We start from the raw sequence: 16,530 nt of genomic DNA on the forward strand, positions 1-16,530 counted from the left end.
CACAGCCATACCATCTTTAGCCTCTTCCCTTGACCTGAGTCTACCAGATCTATTGCCCCAGTGTCAGCCAGGACACAAATGGGGAGTCTTCTGGTTTCTGCATTGCTAATACCCTTGTGACGATCCAGTCAATGCAGAAGAGAAGGAGCACTAGTACTCTTCCAGGACCCAGCACAACTCCACCCCTAAAATGACCCTTTGATTCCTTCTGGTCTCATCTGGCTGGAAAGGCTTCCAGGGCAAGGCAGGGCTGTGGCTCCCTAGCTTGTTCCAAGTGTCTTTTCCTCCATTTCCCACCCTACCTTTTCCCTGCCAGACAGCCACCTTCCCAATCCATATGCAACCCTGTTCCCACGTTGCCACTGCAGGGTTGCAGCTCTGGGCTGGCAAATACCTGGAAATTTTGGGGATGGAACCTGGGCAGATGGGGTTTAAGGAGGAATCTTAGCAGGTTATGCCATGCAATCCATGCTCCAAAGCAGCCATTTTCTCCAGGGAAACTCATCATCTGGAGATCAATTGCATTGGCAGGAGATCTCCAAGTGCCACCTGGGAGGCTGGCTGGTAACCTTATCACAAATCCTGCCTTGCTAGTGATTGTCTCCAAACTGAGTGTCCAGGAGATCTTCTCCACAGTTCACTCTGGTTCTTATCCTGCTAATACATCCCAGTTACCCAAGTGTACACCATTCTAATCTAGCATCAAGAACCAGTTTATACCCTGTAAAGATTTGGGTCCCAAATCCCATTAGCTCATTCACATCCCAGGTTTGCTGTCTCCATCAAACCAACAACTGCCTATAAAGAATGACTCCTCCAGTGCTGAAGATCAGTCACACTCCCCTGTCTGTTGCTGTTCAAACAATGGCGGGGCACTGAAAACCAGAGCCATCAAATCTGGCAGGCTGCTCTGCAAATATCATTTTCCAATGTGATTTACATTTCAGCTGTCAGAGAGGAGACCCAAGCAAAGGCCATCAAGCTGGCATTCTTTGAGGATTATTATAAGAGTCCGTCTTGCAGACCTGGACCTCTTGGACACTTCCACTTAAAAGGACACAACAGTTGTTTAAGTGGCATCCTGCAAAACCAACAGCACATCTTGCCGCCACCCCCTGCCCCCTGCAAAATGCAACTCTCTCCCTTCCAGCCATTTCCCCACACTGCTTTGTTCATAAAGGAGTTACGGCCATCAAGCTGATACTTTTTCATCCCAGCATAGTTGGGGAAGGATGCTAACTTGCTGAGTGGATGTTTTTAAAAAATCATAATGCAATCTCCATAATACCTTTTGTTAGGACCTTTTCCATTTGCATGCATAGCTTCATCCAATTAGTCATGTAGAATTTCATCCAAAATTTTTGCCATGACCACTAGGTAATGAAAACACAAAGCATTGCTCTAACTAGTTGTGGCCTGTAGATGTGGCTCCTACTCCTCCCCCATCCAGGAGGAGGGGAATGGGAAGGCTTGATTTGCTTCCCACTGACATCATCCCTTGACCAAATCCGATTGGCTGTCTAGGTATGTGATGTCACCCTATTCTCTATGTGTTCCCTGACTGACTGGAAATAGGCAATGAAAAATAACCTCTGCAAGTCAAAAAGATGACGCCTGAGCAGCAACAGCAGAATTGGCATGAAAAATGAATAGGAGAGTGAAAGAGTGGGGGGTTTCCCAAACATTTTTAACTCCTGAAATGGCTGTTCTCACAGGAGAAACCTAATGAAAATTCGGCACAATACTAACGTGGAGTGAAAATGAGAGGTTTTGTCCAGGCCATGGTGCCTTCCCGAATTTCTAGATGCCTGATCTTTAGATCAGATCGCCACCGTGTGGCTGATCAGAATCATTTCCTGTTTGCTTTTTTAGAATAGGCTTCACCTTTCAGTTTTTCTCCAGTAGGCCTTCTGTTTATTTTTTCAGCTACCAAAACAGGAATTAATCTCCAAACATGTTTTCAGTACTAAGATTCAGACATGGACACATGGAGCTGCCTTATACTGAGTCAGACCATTGGTCTAAAAGGTCAGTATCATCCACTCTGACTGGCAGTATCTCTTGTGGTTTTCACAGCAGAAATCTTTCATATCCCCTCCTACCTGATCCTCTTAATTGGAAGTGCTGGGGATTGAACCTGGGACCTCCTAAATGCAAAACTCTGCCACAAAGCTTGAGCTGCAGTGTCTCCCAAGTTCAGCCCTATGACACATGAAGCACATATTCCGTCATTCAGCAGACAAAAACAGAGACCCTTAGAGCCAAAGGAAACATGTAGAAGAACATGGACCTCTGTGTGCACATGCGCACACAGCCATGTTAGAAGAGGTAAAAGGATTTTGACCCCTGCTCTGTTTTGCTAAAGAACTACGTACCATATGCCAGAATTCCAGAAGATGGGGTTTTCAAAGAAAGTTAATAACAGTGCAGGGATCCCAGATCTGATTAATAAAGTTGAGCAAGGGGCTGAAAGGTTGGTCATTACCCTTACCATAGCTATACAAATGCATAATTTAATTTTTGGCAGAAATCCATGATCTTTAACCTGTCTGTTTCAGCCAATAGTCTTGTACACTTGTGGCATTCTCCTAACAAAGTTCAACCCCACCCCCTTACAGATTGCTGACAGTTCTTCCCTACTTTGCATCAATTCACTGTGCTGCTGGCTGTCTTGCACTAGCCTGTGAAGAAGGGGTGCCTCAGGAAATTGGCCTGAACCTTTAGCTTGAAGACAACACAAGCTACTGTCCACTACTATCAAGATAGATTTGGTTGTACTTACTAGGATAGAATAGCAATCGTCCAGCAAGGGCCTGTGAACAGTACATGGGCTAGAGATCAGAGAGAAGCAAACAGTAGCATCTGTGTGAGCATTTCAACTCCAGACACAGCTCCTCCTACCCCATTTCACTTCTATTGTTATGGTTATGATTGCTGTTGTAGGATGTATATGGCACTTTACTCCCCAATGGAGGTTCAAAGCAGCTTATAATATACAACATGAGGAGGGGAGACTACTGATTGCAGGGCATGCCCCCCCCCCCCCCGCTCTCTCTCTGACAGCTTCAGGCTCAGAGTCAGAGGCCAAGATATCTTTGGCCTTTTCCCTCCATTTCATGCTTCTGGGCTCAGTGACCAGTTTTATGGCAGTTGCCTGGTGCGCCAAATCCCAAGTTTATACAGAACTAGGGGGAGGACTATACCAATCTTATAGGGCCAGTATAGTATAGTGGTTACTGTGATTAGATAGTTTCAAAGGATTAGAGTATCAGACTAGGATTTGGGAGACCTGAGTTCAGATCCAGCTCAGCTGCTAGGTGACCTCAGGCTAATCAGCTTCCTCATGCTAACCTACCACACAGAGGTGTTGTGAAAACACCATGGGGGAAAAGGAAAACCATGGGCACTGTGCTGAGATCTTAGAGGAAGGGCAGGATACCAATGAACTAAACGGATGACCATAAAAGATATGAAACAACAGAGACTGGGCCAGAAAACAGGAGCAGTGGAAGCCCAGAGTGAGAAAATTATAAAGCAAGGGCATATTCAAAGTTCTTTTCTCATCCTTCAACCAGTCACCACATATATGGGTCTACGTAAATAGACTTTCAGAGGGAATGGCAGGCTTGAGTTCCAGATGCTTCTTTGTCTAGAAACTAAACAATGTCCTTCATCACCCATAAAGTGCAGATCACTTTTCATAGCTGGCCTGACAAACCGTGGTTATGAACTCAATTCCTCTATGGATCCTCTTGATCCATACTTAGCAACTGTGACTTTTCTCCTAAACCAGAGGGTCCAGTTGACAAACAAGAAGACAAAGATGCAGTTGACATATCACTCGGATCTAACCTCAGTTCTGGGGCAGGTAAATTTGACCTGGAACTGAGATTGGACCAGTCAGATTTGCTGATGGAACTGTGAAGTACTGATGGGATTATGGATTTAGACCTTCCATAAAAGCTGCAAGCAGAAGAAATGGACAAACTGATCATGGTTTCCTTTACCATGACTTCACTGAAGTTTGTGATGATGTGAATCAACAAAAAAGAGACCACTCTCAAGTTTCAGCCAATTCCCTATGATCATCCAGAGGATAAACTACACTCCAAATAAGTTTTAAAAACATGTGGGCTATTTCTTTACACAATCTAAATTTTCGGCTTAATTGGTATAGCTGGGTGTCTGGGGTTGAGTTTTTTGTTACCAACCACCAGGTGGGACCTGGAGATCTCCTGGAATTACAACTGATCTTCAGACTACAAAGACGAGTTCCCCTGGAGAAATGGCTGTTTTGGAGGGTTAATATTGTTGGAATTCTGAGTATTTATATTGCATGTCTAAGCAGTGTCTAAGTTCAGTCAGTTTAGGGTTAAATATGTTTACCAGTTTGTATTGTTTAGCTGACTCAGGAAGGGATATCTGGCTCACTGCCAATGAGATGAGAGCTGATGGAATGTTAAGAGGAGGGCTGAGAAAAGATGGCTAAAGAAGAGCAGTTTGTAGCTTTGGATCTGGAACAGCTGACTGAGTACCAAGCTTGTTAGTGATAGAGTAAGGATGTAGTCTATAGTGTTATTATTTTCATCCCTATCCCTTTAGAAATAAAATATATATTTTTCAATACTAAAGATCTCTTAATTTCTTCTGTGATCCAGCAGTCCATTGAACTGTCAGGGAAAGTTTAAACAATTTCCCTCACAAAATTTCCCAACAAATATATCCTGCTGAGGTCCTTCCCCTCCCCAATCCCTCTCTTCCTGAGGCTCCACCCCCAACAGAAATGTCCCAGCCCTGAATTGGCACCCTGGGGGAAGGGGTAAATAGTTGATAGTAAAGCAGAGAGGTACCTGTGTGCCCTTCTTATCGCACAATACAGTGAATGGAAAGGAAAGGTCCCCGGCGCAAGCACCAGTCGTTTCCGATTCTGGGGTGACGTTGCTTTCACAACGTTTTCATGGCAGACTTTTTACAGGGTGGTTTGCCATTGCCTTCCCCAGTCATCTACACTTTCCCCTCCGGCAGGAGTGGATGTGAAAATTCAGGTTTTGTTGTTGCATTGCTTTAACTTCACTGCCTTGTTAATTTCCTTGATGCAAAAGCAATATACAAGTTTTTAAACAGAAAAATGTGATAGGTACCAGGAGTGTGCAAGGAACCATATTAAATAGACAAAGGAATCGCATTAAAACATGTTTTATTCTTATCAAAGGGACTAAGGAAGCAATGCATTGATTAAGATTGGGCATTTGAACCACCATAAAAAAATGCAGTCCATTCTCTGGCAAAACATTTTTTTTTAACTACAGAGGTTAGTTGCCCTGGAGAAAATGGATGCTTTGGAGGGTGGACTCTATGCCCTTGAACCCCACTGAGGTCCCTCCCCTCCCCAGGCTCCACACCCCAAATCTCTAGTTGTTTCCTAGCCTGGATCTGGCAATCCCCTGCCTCCACCCCCTGCCAGGGGCCAGGGAGGACCTGCCAACCTTATGATTGAGAGATAACTGTCATTTGAGCAGTTGGCCTACAGGATATATTGCTTACCACTAGTCCCATCCTTACTAACAAATGAAACTATGCTGGAATAAAAACTTAGCTGCCACATAGACAGCAATATTCTTGGCTTCATGGAGTATCTGTGAACAAATAACAGGCCAGGCCCAAACTGGTTGAGCCTATGGGGTCTTTTGGCATTTTGAGAAAGGGTTGTGTGTGCCTCCTCAAAATGACTGCCATAGGAGGTGAAACCAACAAAAAAATGGCTGCCATGGGAAGGAGCAAGCAGGTCAGGCATCAGCATACCCTCAGATGGGGCAGCTGCCCCAGCCTAGGGCTCCTGGTGGGGCCCTCTGCTTCTGACCCCCATCCACCTGTCTCACCTGCCACCTGTCTGCATGCCCTTCCCCATGCTTGATGTGCTCTGTCAGCCATGCTCCCAGCTGCCCAGCATCATTGAGGAAAGGCATGTGGCACACAGAGGCAGTGCTGCTTGTGGCCATGGCAGCAGCACTCTCAGCTGCATGCACTGGCCAGTGCTGTTGGGGAAAGGGTGTGCAGGCCACTCATGGGCAATAGGAGGGCTTACAGATGGGAGGTGAGGAACACACAGGTGGAGCAGAAAGGTATGTGAGGAACCAACAGGGGTCTTTGGGCCCCTGAAACATGGAACCAGCCCTGGAAGCAAGTGCAAAATGTTGAGAGGTTCCAAACCAATCATCTTCCTATTATGGGGGCAGCTATATCCTAATGGGTGCTCCCTGCAGACCCAAAGGTAATACCTCCTAGGACTTTCTGAAGTACTTCCTGCTCTAGTGAACTGAAGGAAAGCCAAGATCAGTCCTTTGCTTTAGCAAAAATATGCTTTTGGTAGGAAACAAGTGGGCTCCAAGAAAATATTGGCTGGCATGTTGGGGAACACTATGTATAGTAGTTAATTTACTTATCAATTTAACCAGCATGCCAACCTCAAGACTGATAGAGAGGAATGATTATCTTTTAACCCAGCCCTCTCATCAGCTCACCATCTCCCTGTTCTTTTTGTCTTTTCTCTCCAGATATATCCGAACCATGTACCTGGGGATTCAGAGCCAGAGGCAAAAGGAACACCAGCGGCGCTTCTATTGGGCTATGATGTACGAGTATGCAGACGTCAACATGCTACGCCTCTTGGAGACTTTCCTGGAGAGCGCCCCCCAATTGGTGCTACAGCTCTGCATAATGATCCAAAAGAACCGTGCAGAAACCTTACCATGTAAGTAACCTCAGCTCAGCCTAATGGTCTTCCTGCATGCATTAATGACTTCCCTTGATTCATCCCCATGGCCTAGAACATACGTTCCCGCAGTCTAGGAAATGGGACTCTCTTTTGGAGCAAAGTTCGTTCTGCTCTTGCTTCTGAAATCTCTCAGTAAATTCCCATTCACCCATTTCCCAGGGCTCTCTCTGCTTGATATAAACTTGACTGGTCCTGGAGAGAAGGTTGTCAGGGTGAGGGGTAGGCCTCCCTAGAGATGCATGATGTGCTGTTAGAGAATACACAAACATCTTCCATCCCCTCCTTCAGTTTGTGCCTTGTGAGGAGGGCAGAATACATCAAACAAGAACTAGAAAATGATAGTACAGTACAGCGATCTGCTGAAGAGCAACAGTATACTTCTGACATTCCAGAGAAGACATTGGCTCAATTCAAATTTTACGACAAACTATGGTTTGCATTGACCATAGTTTGGAAACCAATCTAGGAAACTGGTACAGCATGGCTAAGAATGACCCAGGAGGTCCCCAATTTGAATCTGGCCTCTGCCATGAACTCACTAGGTAAGAACTTGCAAAGGATCAGACCAGTGGTCCATCTAGTCCAGCAACCTATTTCAAAACGGCCAACCAGTTACCTTGAAAACCCAACAGGCCAATTGCCTCTTAACACTGATATTCAGAGGTGTTCTGCTTCTGGTTGTGTAAATTTCCTTTAGTCACCATGGCTAGTAGCCACTGATGGACCTATCCTCAATGCATCTGCCTAATCCCCCTTTAAAGCCGGCTATGCTAGTGGCTATCACTACCTCCACTGTCCATCCTGAATCTATCACTCATCAATTTCATTAGATGCCCCGGAGTATTACGGAAAGGGAGAAAAAGTTTCTCCTTTCCATGCATAATTTTATAAACCTCTTCCATATCATGCTGTCATCCTCTTTTCTTAAAACTGTGAAGTTCCAGACCTAGAAGTCTTTACTCGCAGGAAATGTGCACCAACCCTTTAATTGTTTTGGTTGCCCTCTACTAAACTTTTACCAGATCTGCAATATCCCTTTTGTGATATGTTGAACTGTATACAGTACTCAGTTTACCAGTATGTAGCCTTAGTTGAGCCAGTCTCTCAGCCTCATTTCCTCCTTCTTGTACAATGTAGAGCTAATACTGGTCTACCTTACAGGACTATTGCAGTGAGAACTGGTAAAGTAAACTGGTAAACTTCCAAATGTGCAACAGGCAAACAATTGCCCCTGCTGACTGCAGCCCTTCCCATGGCTTTTTGGTGTTTGTTTTTTCTCCATGGTTGTCACACAATCCCCAGTAATCCCTTTGAGGGATCACAGCGCGCTGCCGTAGAGAAAGGAAAGGTGAGCAAAAATCTCCCACCACAAAATGCCTTCTGCATGTGCAATCACTGGATCCAGTCCATTGTGTCAACCCTAGTTAGCACAAATCCAGTTCACATTCTGGATTTGGATTCTGGTTTACTTAGGGACAAATTTGACAACATGGTGTCCCTGGGGATGCAACCACCACTTTACTGCTAGAATTCCTTCACTTTACAAACATGGTCTTGAGCACGATTGGGTCCTTGCAGGGTTTGTAAAGTGAAGGAATTCCAGCAGCAGAATGGCTGCACCTGTTTGAGAAACTGGATCCAATAACAGTATGAAAACTGGAAATACAGTTAGAAAAAGGAAACTCCAAAATTCTGGTTTGTCCAAAAGGGAACATTGTTCAGAGAAACAAAGAAAAATCCAGAACTTGGTTTCCAAATGCATTTTCTTTATCAAGTTTTTCAAGAAATACATGACAAGGACAAAGATATGAGTGGTCATACACAAACCTAGCTAGAGTAGGGTTGCCAGCTCTGGGTTGGAAGATACTTTGAGATTTTAGGAGGTGGAGCCTGGAGAAGGTAGGGTTTGGGGAGGGGGGGGATCTTAGCAAAGTATCATATATACTGCTCACAAATGACACCCTGTGAGGTAGGTGGAGCTGAGAGAGCTCTGATATTAACTGCTCTTGAGAGGAACAGCTCTGTGAGAACTTCTGACTGACTCATGGTCACATCAACAGGTGCATGTGCAGGAGTGGGGAATCAAACCCGGTTCTCCCAGACAAGAGTCCACGTACGTAACCACTACACCAAACTGACTCTTATAAAAGGCAAGCCTTTTATGATGACTCACCTACTCTCCCATGGGCTGAGCCATGTGTTGCTCAATCTCCATGGAGAGCCACTCCACCGTCCAGCCCCAGGACAGACATGGATTGGACTGCTGAGCAAGCTGCCTTTGTGCCTATTGGGCCATCCCGCTAGGTCCTTCATTTTCCCTCAGTGGCTGTTGCTAGGCAACCATAGTATTCCAGGCTTGGTTTTGTCAGTAAAAGGTGGGAGGAGGAGGCCCTTTCCAGGCCCATTTTGGCCTTTGAGGGAGAACTCATTGGGGCCAGTCCTGACTAGGGTTGCCAGCTCCTGGTTGGTGGAAAACTCCTGGGGTGAGGTCAGACGTTCATTATATCCTCCTACCGGCATTAGTGGAGTCCGGAATCATGTCGGATTTTCACTGGTCGTCCATACGTCAGCATCTGCAAACGGTGTTTAGCTCGTGCAAGTCCCTTGCTGATGCATCTTGATCGTGGATTACTTTGATACTGCTTTAAATCCGGCTCAGAACGCTTATAATGGTTCCTGAGCAGATTTTCTGCGTTTGAATGCGCCATCGTTCGTGAATCGTCTGATGTGCAAATGCGCATGTGCCACAATGCTGAATCAACTTCCTGTTACCGAAACCAAACAGCGACAGTGCGCATCACTGCGCCTGCGCTAATGCGGATTGCCATCTATTGAAAAGAGGAGTGCTCTGATTGACCAGCGACAGGATCAACATGGGATAGCATGGGAACCCGACTGCTGTCTGATCGGGGAATTGATGCAATGGATTATAAGAGAGACGCGTTAAAGACGCATTAAAGATGGATTTAATGGTAAGTGTGACCGCACCCCTGGAGATTTTGTAGTGGAGGCTAAGGAAGCCACAGTTTGGAGAGGGGAGAAGCCTCAGCTAAATCTAATACCACAGAGTCTACCCTCCAAAGCAGTTATTTTCTCCAGGGGGAGAGAGATCTGTTGTCTGGAGTTCAGTTGTGATCCCAGATCTTCAGGCTCCACCTGGAGGTTGGCTACCCTAGGTCTGGCAGCACCCTCTGGGTGACTTGATTCCACCCTGACTGGCATGATTTAATTAAGCTTGGCTGCTTGCTCTTGTTCAGCAGCAGCACCCCTATGACAGCCAGCGTGGCATAGCAATTAGCGCTCAGGTTCTTGCTGTGAAGGCTGACTAGCAATTTTGGACCAGTCACAGACTTTCAGCCTAACCTACCTCACAGGGTTGTTGAGCAGATTAAAAGGGGGCGAGGAGAATGATGTAAGCTGCTTTGGTCTGCACTGTAGAGAAAGACTGTACTTTTCTCATGTAGAGGCTGCAGGGAGGGGGGAGGAGATGGAAAACTGAAGTCAGAGAAGCAGATAGAAGTAGGTTGATGGCTGGCTGAGAAGGAGATAGGGTTGCCAACTCCAGGTTGGGAAATTCCTGGAGATCTCAGGGTTGGAGATTAGAGAGGGTGGGACCTGAGGAGGGGTGAAACCTCAGACAGGTACAATTCCATAGACTCCACTCTCCAAACCAGCCATTTCCTCCTGGGGAACCATTATTGTCAGTCTCCAGGAGAGGCCATAAGAAGTGTAAAGAAGTCAGGGAAAGCTGTCAGAATCTAAGCAATAATAACAGTTTATTCCAAATACTCCAGTTAAAATATGTCAACAAATGAACATAATTCATATCATGAGCCCGTGGCAATAGCTAACCCACTGGCTGCATATCCAGACACACTCTTAAAGGTTTCAAAACAATATACAGTTTCCTCACACAAGAATTTCATACAAAGCTCATTCTCAGTTCATAATCCTTGAAATGTTGTTAACAATAACAAATCTCTAACAATAATGAGGAACAACCAGGGCTTTTTTTGTAGCAGGAACTCCTTTGCAAATTAGGCTACACACACACACCCTGATGTGGCCAATCCTCCAAGAGCTTATAGGGCTAGGGCTGCCAGGTCCCTTCACTGCTGTGTCACACTGGAAACGCTCTAGGATTCACTGTAAAACTTTATAGTACCAAGTGGGAGCTTGGCAGCCCAATACAGGCCTCTTAGTATAGGGCTTACTGTAAGCTCCAGGAGGATTGGCTACATCAGGGGGGGTATAGCCTAATATACAAAGGAGTTCCTGTTACAAAAAAAGCCCTGGGAACAACTATAATAATTCCAAAAATTCACAGAAAGCACATCCATGCTGTTTGTCATCAAATCAGGGAAGTCCCCATTGTTGAACATTATCTTAGTGCTGGCCATACTGCAGATGAGATGCAATTCTGTGTAATATATACATATAAAAACAGACAATACAATTGGGAACATATTCCACAGATATACTTACAGGAGGAGACAGAATTCATTTTTAAATTGAGAACTTTTTCTCCATATGGCCTGAATCAATGTTTGGATTTCTCTCCATTCCTGTAAGATAAAATAATTGTATTAGTTTGAGTATTGTAGAATGATTCAAAGTTTGTAGCTCACACCTGACTGTAATTAGATACTGTCTTTAAGTAAGATGAAGATGAAGGTTTCTCTGAGAACCTTTCCATCATTTAGAGAGTAGCTGTTGTCCTTTTGTATAACTGACAGGATTTATAGGGTAAGGATGCTTTGCTCATAAAAATATTGGCAGCTAGTATTTTTGTCATCTGAATATAACATATATTTTATTCACAGTCCCATTCAAAAGCTGATAGTCTTGACAAAGACATCAAAACGTAGTACACCAGAAAGCATGGATGGGCATTCTGTGAATTCATGTGGACTCATGATAATTGTTCCTCATTATTGTATTGCACCCTTCTTAAATCTTCGTTCGCGAAGCCAAGCCGAGAGAGAGAGATTGTTAGAGACAATTTCAAGGACTATAAACTGAGTACGGGCTTTGTATGAAATTCTTATGTGAGGAAACTGTATATTATTTAAACTGGCAATTACAACTCATTTCCCCTTCCTGTTGTAGATACCTCTTACGTCATTCCTCAGGATTCCCTATCCCTAGAAATCAGTGGACTTCAGTAAGAGGTGGAAGGCAGGATGGAAAATTTAGCTTGGATCCAACCCATTGATACACCCTACTGCGTCATACACTAATCGTAAACACATCACACATATCTCCTTGCAAAAGTGAAGCCTGTGTTTATCTGCCCCTTTGAGCAGTTTTTTAAAACCTACGTGAGTTGGAACAGGGGTCAAAATACTTGTTAAGCCACTTTTGGAATTTTGAGGACCAAGAATAGGTGCCACCACAAAACGGCTGCCAGAGGAAACAATCAAAAGTGGATGCCATAGGTGCTGAAGCCAATCACAGAATTCTGAGAAGTTGCAAGGTAAGCATCCTCCTAAAATGGCGAGTGCTGTTGCTGAATGGGTCAAGTACCTCTTCTGAAGTACCTCTTGCTCCAACAAGGAGGAGAAAAGCCAGAGCTGGCTCTTTGCTTTGGACAAGGGGCTCTAGGAAGCCCATTAATAGGTACCATAATACCCATATCATAATATCCATGGATGCCATATTAGGGATCACTGAGTTAGAAGAATGCATAATAGATCAGAGTCAGGTGACAGAAGGCCTGTGGCCATATTAACAGGACCATTAAATTTTTGTATCCCGTTAGAGTACTATCCAGAAAGGCCAATATGAAGGTAAATAGTCATATTGGCAACTGTTTGGGCTGGGGGAAGGGAAGTTTTGATAAGCTGGATAAGGCTCATGGGCTTTAACATTGTCTTCCCATAGACAATATGATCTGGTGCATTTGGTTGGCCACTGTAGGAAAGAGAATGCTGAACTAGATGGGTCTTGGTGTGATCTAGCAGAGTTCTTGTTATGTTATTGAGTAGTTTTGTTGAACCCCTATTAAGTATTGCCAATATGCAACAAGCTTCTTCATGGATCATTACCTGTCACGGACAAAATGACACTTGTTGCTTCCATAGGTGATAACACTGGCAAGTACAGTGGTCTAGATAAATTACAGCATGCTTGTGTTCAACCTAAAAATTTAAGGAATGACACTTCCACTTATTTTTTTTCTCTTCCTCTAGATCTTTTTCGCTAACCTGACCTGCATTGTAAACATGCTCCACAGCTGCCCCATCCCCCCGGATGATCTCCCATTTAACTCTGTGGATTTGTGTGTGTTCTTCCGGCAGGTCTTTCCTCTGTGGCCTCCCTGATGTCCCTGGCTTGGGTGCTAGCCTCCTATCACAAGCTTCTCCGGGACTCTAGGGATGACAAGAAGAGCATGAGCTACAGAGGGGCCCTTATCCACCTCTTCTGGCGCCTCTTCACCATCTCATCCAGAGTTATCTCTTTTGCCCTCTTTGCTTCCATCTTCCAGCTCTATTTTGGGATCTTTGTCGTGGTCCACTGGTGCGCCATGGCCTTCTGGATCATCCATGGCGGGACAGACTTCTGCATGTCTAAATGGGAGGAGATTCTCTTCAACATGGTGGTAGGGATCGTGTACATTTTTTGCTGGTTTAATGTCAAGGAAGGGCGGACCCGATACCGAATGTTTGCCTATTACACCGTAGTCTTGACAGAGAATGCTGCCTTGACGCTCCTTTGGTATTGTTACAGAGATCCCGACACCACTGACTCATTCGCTGTGCCAGCGCTTTGTTGCGTTTTTCTTAGCTTCGCTGCCGGGATAGCACTGATGCTCTTATATTACGGCATCCTGCATCCCATGGGGCCGAAAGCTAAGATTTTTGCCAGCTCCTGTTGCGCCGAGCTGCTCTGGGGCATTCCTTTGCCCCCTGATGTTGAACCCATGGCTCCCCAAACCCCTGGGTACCGGGCGGCCCAGGCTACGCCGACCAGAGCGGCCACGGAGCAACAGGAGGAACTCACGGCTGACACTTGCCTGCCAGTTTTCCAAGTGAGAGCAATGGTGCCATCAACTCCATCTGGGCGACCCTACCACCCTGAAGGCCCGCTCATTAAGATAGATATCCCGAGAAAGAGGTACCCGGCTTGGGACGCTCATTTTGTAGACAGGAGGTTGAGAAGGACTATAAACATTCTCCAGTATGTCACCCCCACCGCTGTAGGAATTAGATATAGAGATGGACCTCTCTTGTATGAATTGCTACAGTATGAATCTTCACTTTAAAAGCTCCTTTAAACTCACACACACACACATACATGCACTCTCACAAGTGAAAAAAAAATAAAAGAGGGGATTTGGGGCTGGGAAGGGGTGGATGGGTTAATTGTTTACGGTCAACACAGATCATGAAACTAACCTTCCAATAAGTTTTCTTTCTGGTTGCTGTATGTATTTTAAAAAAAGAAAGAACGATCCTCTATGTTTTGTAAGTAAAAACAAAAAGAAAAACTTTCTTTTGATTTTTACACACAGGAGAAAAAAAAACCCAACTAGTATTTCAAACTTCCATGCTTCAGGGGCTGGAAAAAGCTGAACGGCTCCACCTCTGAGTTTTATACCTTACACCAAGTGTAGGACATTATCATAGGGATTGGTGCTGATTGAAAATAATAATATTACTAATAATAAAAAATAAAACAAACAAACAAAAAAAACCTACAACTGCCTTATGCCCTTAGGTGCTGAGTTTCATTATGTACTGTCACCTCCCTCATGCAAAACTCTTTGGTGATTTTAATGACAGAAATATATATATAAATATATAAATATATAATATATAAAATATATATATATTTAAAATATGAAACTAGACAAAAAAAGCAACAGATGAAAAGGAATCTAAGTGCTCTGATTAGATTGGCATAAAAGGCCAAACAGCTTGAAGAGAGATCATGGCTGTGTTATAATTTGGCAAACCAATTATTTTAATATACTACATTTATCTTCTGATTCCACGAGCCAGTCTGAACTGTATTGTAAGTGCTACAAATTTTATAATACAGTTCCTTGACACAGAAAAAGAGGTGATTCTTTATGATTCATTGTACGAAGCTTGAGTCAGATTCACCATAGAATCTCAGGGTGCAATCCCATTTGTTTCCAAGCCAAGGAAAATCCAGCTTTTTGACATGCCCATATGCCATGACTGGAAAGGCCTCAAATGTGCACAGTGATCTCTTTGGGACACAGCACTGTTCATTCAAATGGAGGAAACTGATCCTTGGGTCACACATATAGATCTGTTTCTTCCATTGAACTGAATGAGGAACCCACTGCAGTGGCACACTGGGATCTGTGCCTATAGAGATCACTAAACCAGAAGTTGGTCCTAAATATCTTCCAGTTGTATCATGGCTTGATATGGAGATATCAGAACCTTGAGAACAAAAACCTGTCTGCATGAATTTCTGGATCCAAATGTTAAGAGAACCTCAAAGTTTTAAACTGCATACCAAAAAAAAAAAAATTAAGAACATAAAGAGAACATTTAAGTTCCAAAACTGTCACCCCTTCCTGCCCCAACCTAACTTCTCAGTCTTAATAAAACTCAGCATAGTAGCAAAAAGAAAGTCAATTTAAAGGCACAGATCTCTTATGCTTTCACTGGTAACTGGGCTCAGATCAGCAGGCATCATTTTAAGGCTGTCTATAGGGATGCAGGAATTGAATTTGTTACAGTGCATATTGTTTGGCTGGAGCCTTAAAATGATCATATCGTGTTGGATGATTGGTTTATTTTTCTCTGCTCTAAAGAAAAAAAGGAAAACAAACCTGAAGGGGGTGGGGTTGAAGCTTTGAATGGAAATAACCCATCACTGACTCATTTCTGATGAAAATTTGGTGCTTAATATTTTTGTTGTTACTTGTGGTGATGGCTTAGCCAGGAATTGTTCGATTTGCTTGCTGCATTTTTCTGGAGCTGCGGACACAGACCCTCTGCTTGATGTACGTAAAAAGGAAATGAGCATCGAAACAACATGGCAGCTTAGTTCCAACTTCTGCAGGAGAACTAAAAAGTTAGATGCTTCCTGCTATACTGCTTGGTGTCAAAAGGTTTACATTGGGTTGGTTTCTTCTTTGTTTTTGGAGTTAGAATGGAAGTCTGTGCATGCGGTACTTTCTACTTAAAGAATATTTTTCCTTTAAAGGAATATTTATTTAATCTTAGGGCATCTTTTTAATCCCCTGCCTTTGAGGTTGGAAGGGTACAAGGGGAACAACCAAACTAAAAAAAAATTGTCCTAATTCAGTGGAAATGACTGTATTTTCTGTATTTTGGTGCAACTCTTTAAAAATGTCAAAATACTGTAAAATGTCTAAAATTGCAAAAAAAAAAAAAAAAGACCATCCAACTTGATCTATTTAAAAGACAAGTTCAGTGGGGGAGGGGGGTTGGTGATGATGGCATATTTGTAATACTTTTCTTTTTGTTTAGTTGGCATAAGCAATGAAAAAAAACAAAAGTTCTTACTAATTTTATATTTTTAATGGGAAAAAGCTGAAAGTTTCCTTCACTTGAATATATCTGAATGGAGAAATTACTTTGCAGTGGCCAGGGCATTATCATTATTATTGTTGTTATATTTCTCAATGTGCTTCTAAGAAAGAGCTGAGGTTTTGTTTTCCTTCAGCCTCCAGACGCACAAAGGTCTTAACATAAAGACAAAATAAGCCAAATTGTCACAGGTACTGTAGTCTCAGGGCAATTAAGAAC

The 16,530-nt window shown here is 43.8% G+C and overlaps 1 protein-coding gene across 1 annotated transcript in view; it reads left to right on the forward strand.

Annotated features, from left to right (window-relative positions):
- Positions 1–14,672, forward strand: part of XKR6 (XK related 6) — a 261,555-nt gene extending 246,883 nt beyond the window's left edge. The window contains exons 2-3 of the mRNA XM_060250005.1: positions 6,555–6,751; positions 13,075–14,672. Of these exons, the coding sequence (XP_060105988.1) occupies positions 6,555–6,751; positions 13,075–14,039 (1,162 nt within the window). The 3' untranslated portion in view covers positions 14,040–14,672. The remainder of the gene's footprint in view (positions 1–6,554; positions 6,752–13,074) is intronic.
- The last annotated feature ends 1,858 nt before the right edge of the window (positions 14,673–16,530 follow it).

The sequence above is a fragment of the Heteronotia binoei genome, chromosome 1, assembly GCF_032191835.1.
Source record: "Heteronotia binoei isolate CCM8104 ecotype False Entrance Well chromosome 1, APGP_CSIRO_Hbin_v1, whole genome shotgun sequence".
Lineage (NCBI taxonomy): Eukaryota > Metazoa > Chordata > Lepidosauria > Squamata > Gekkonidae > Heteronotia > Heteronotia binoei.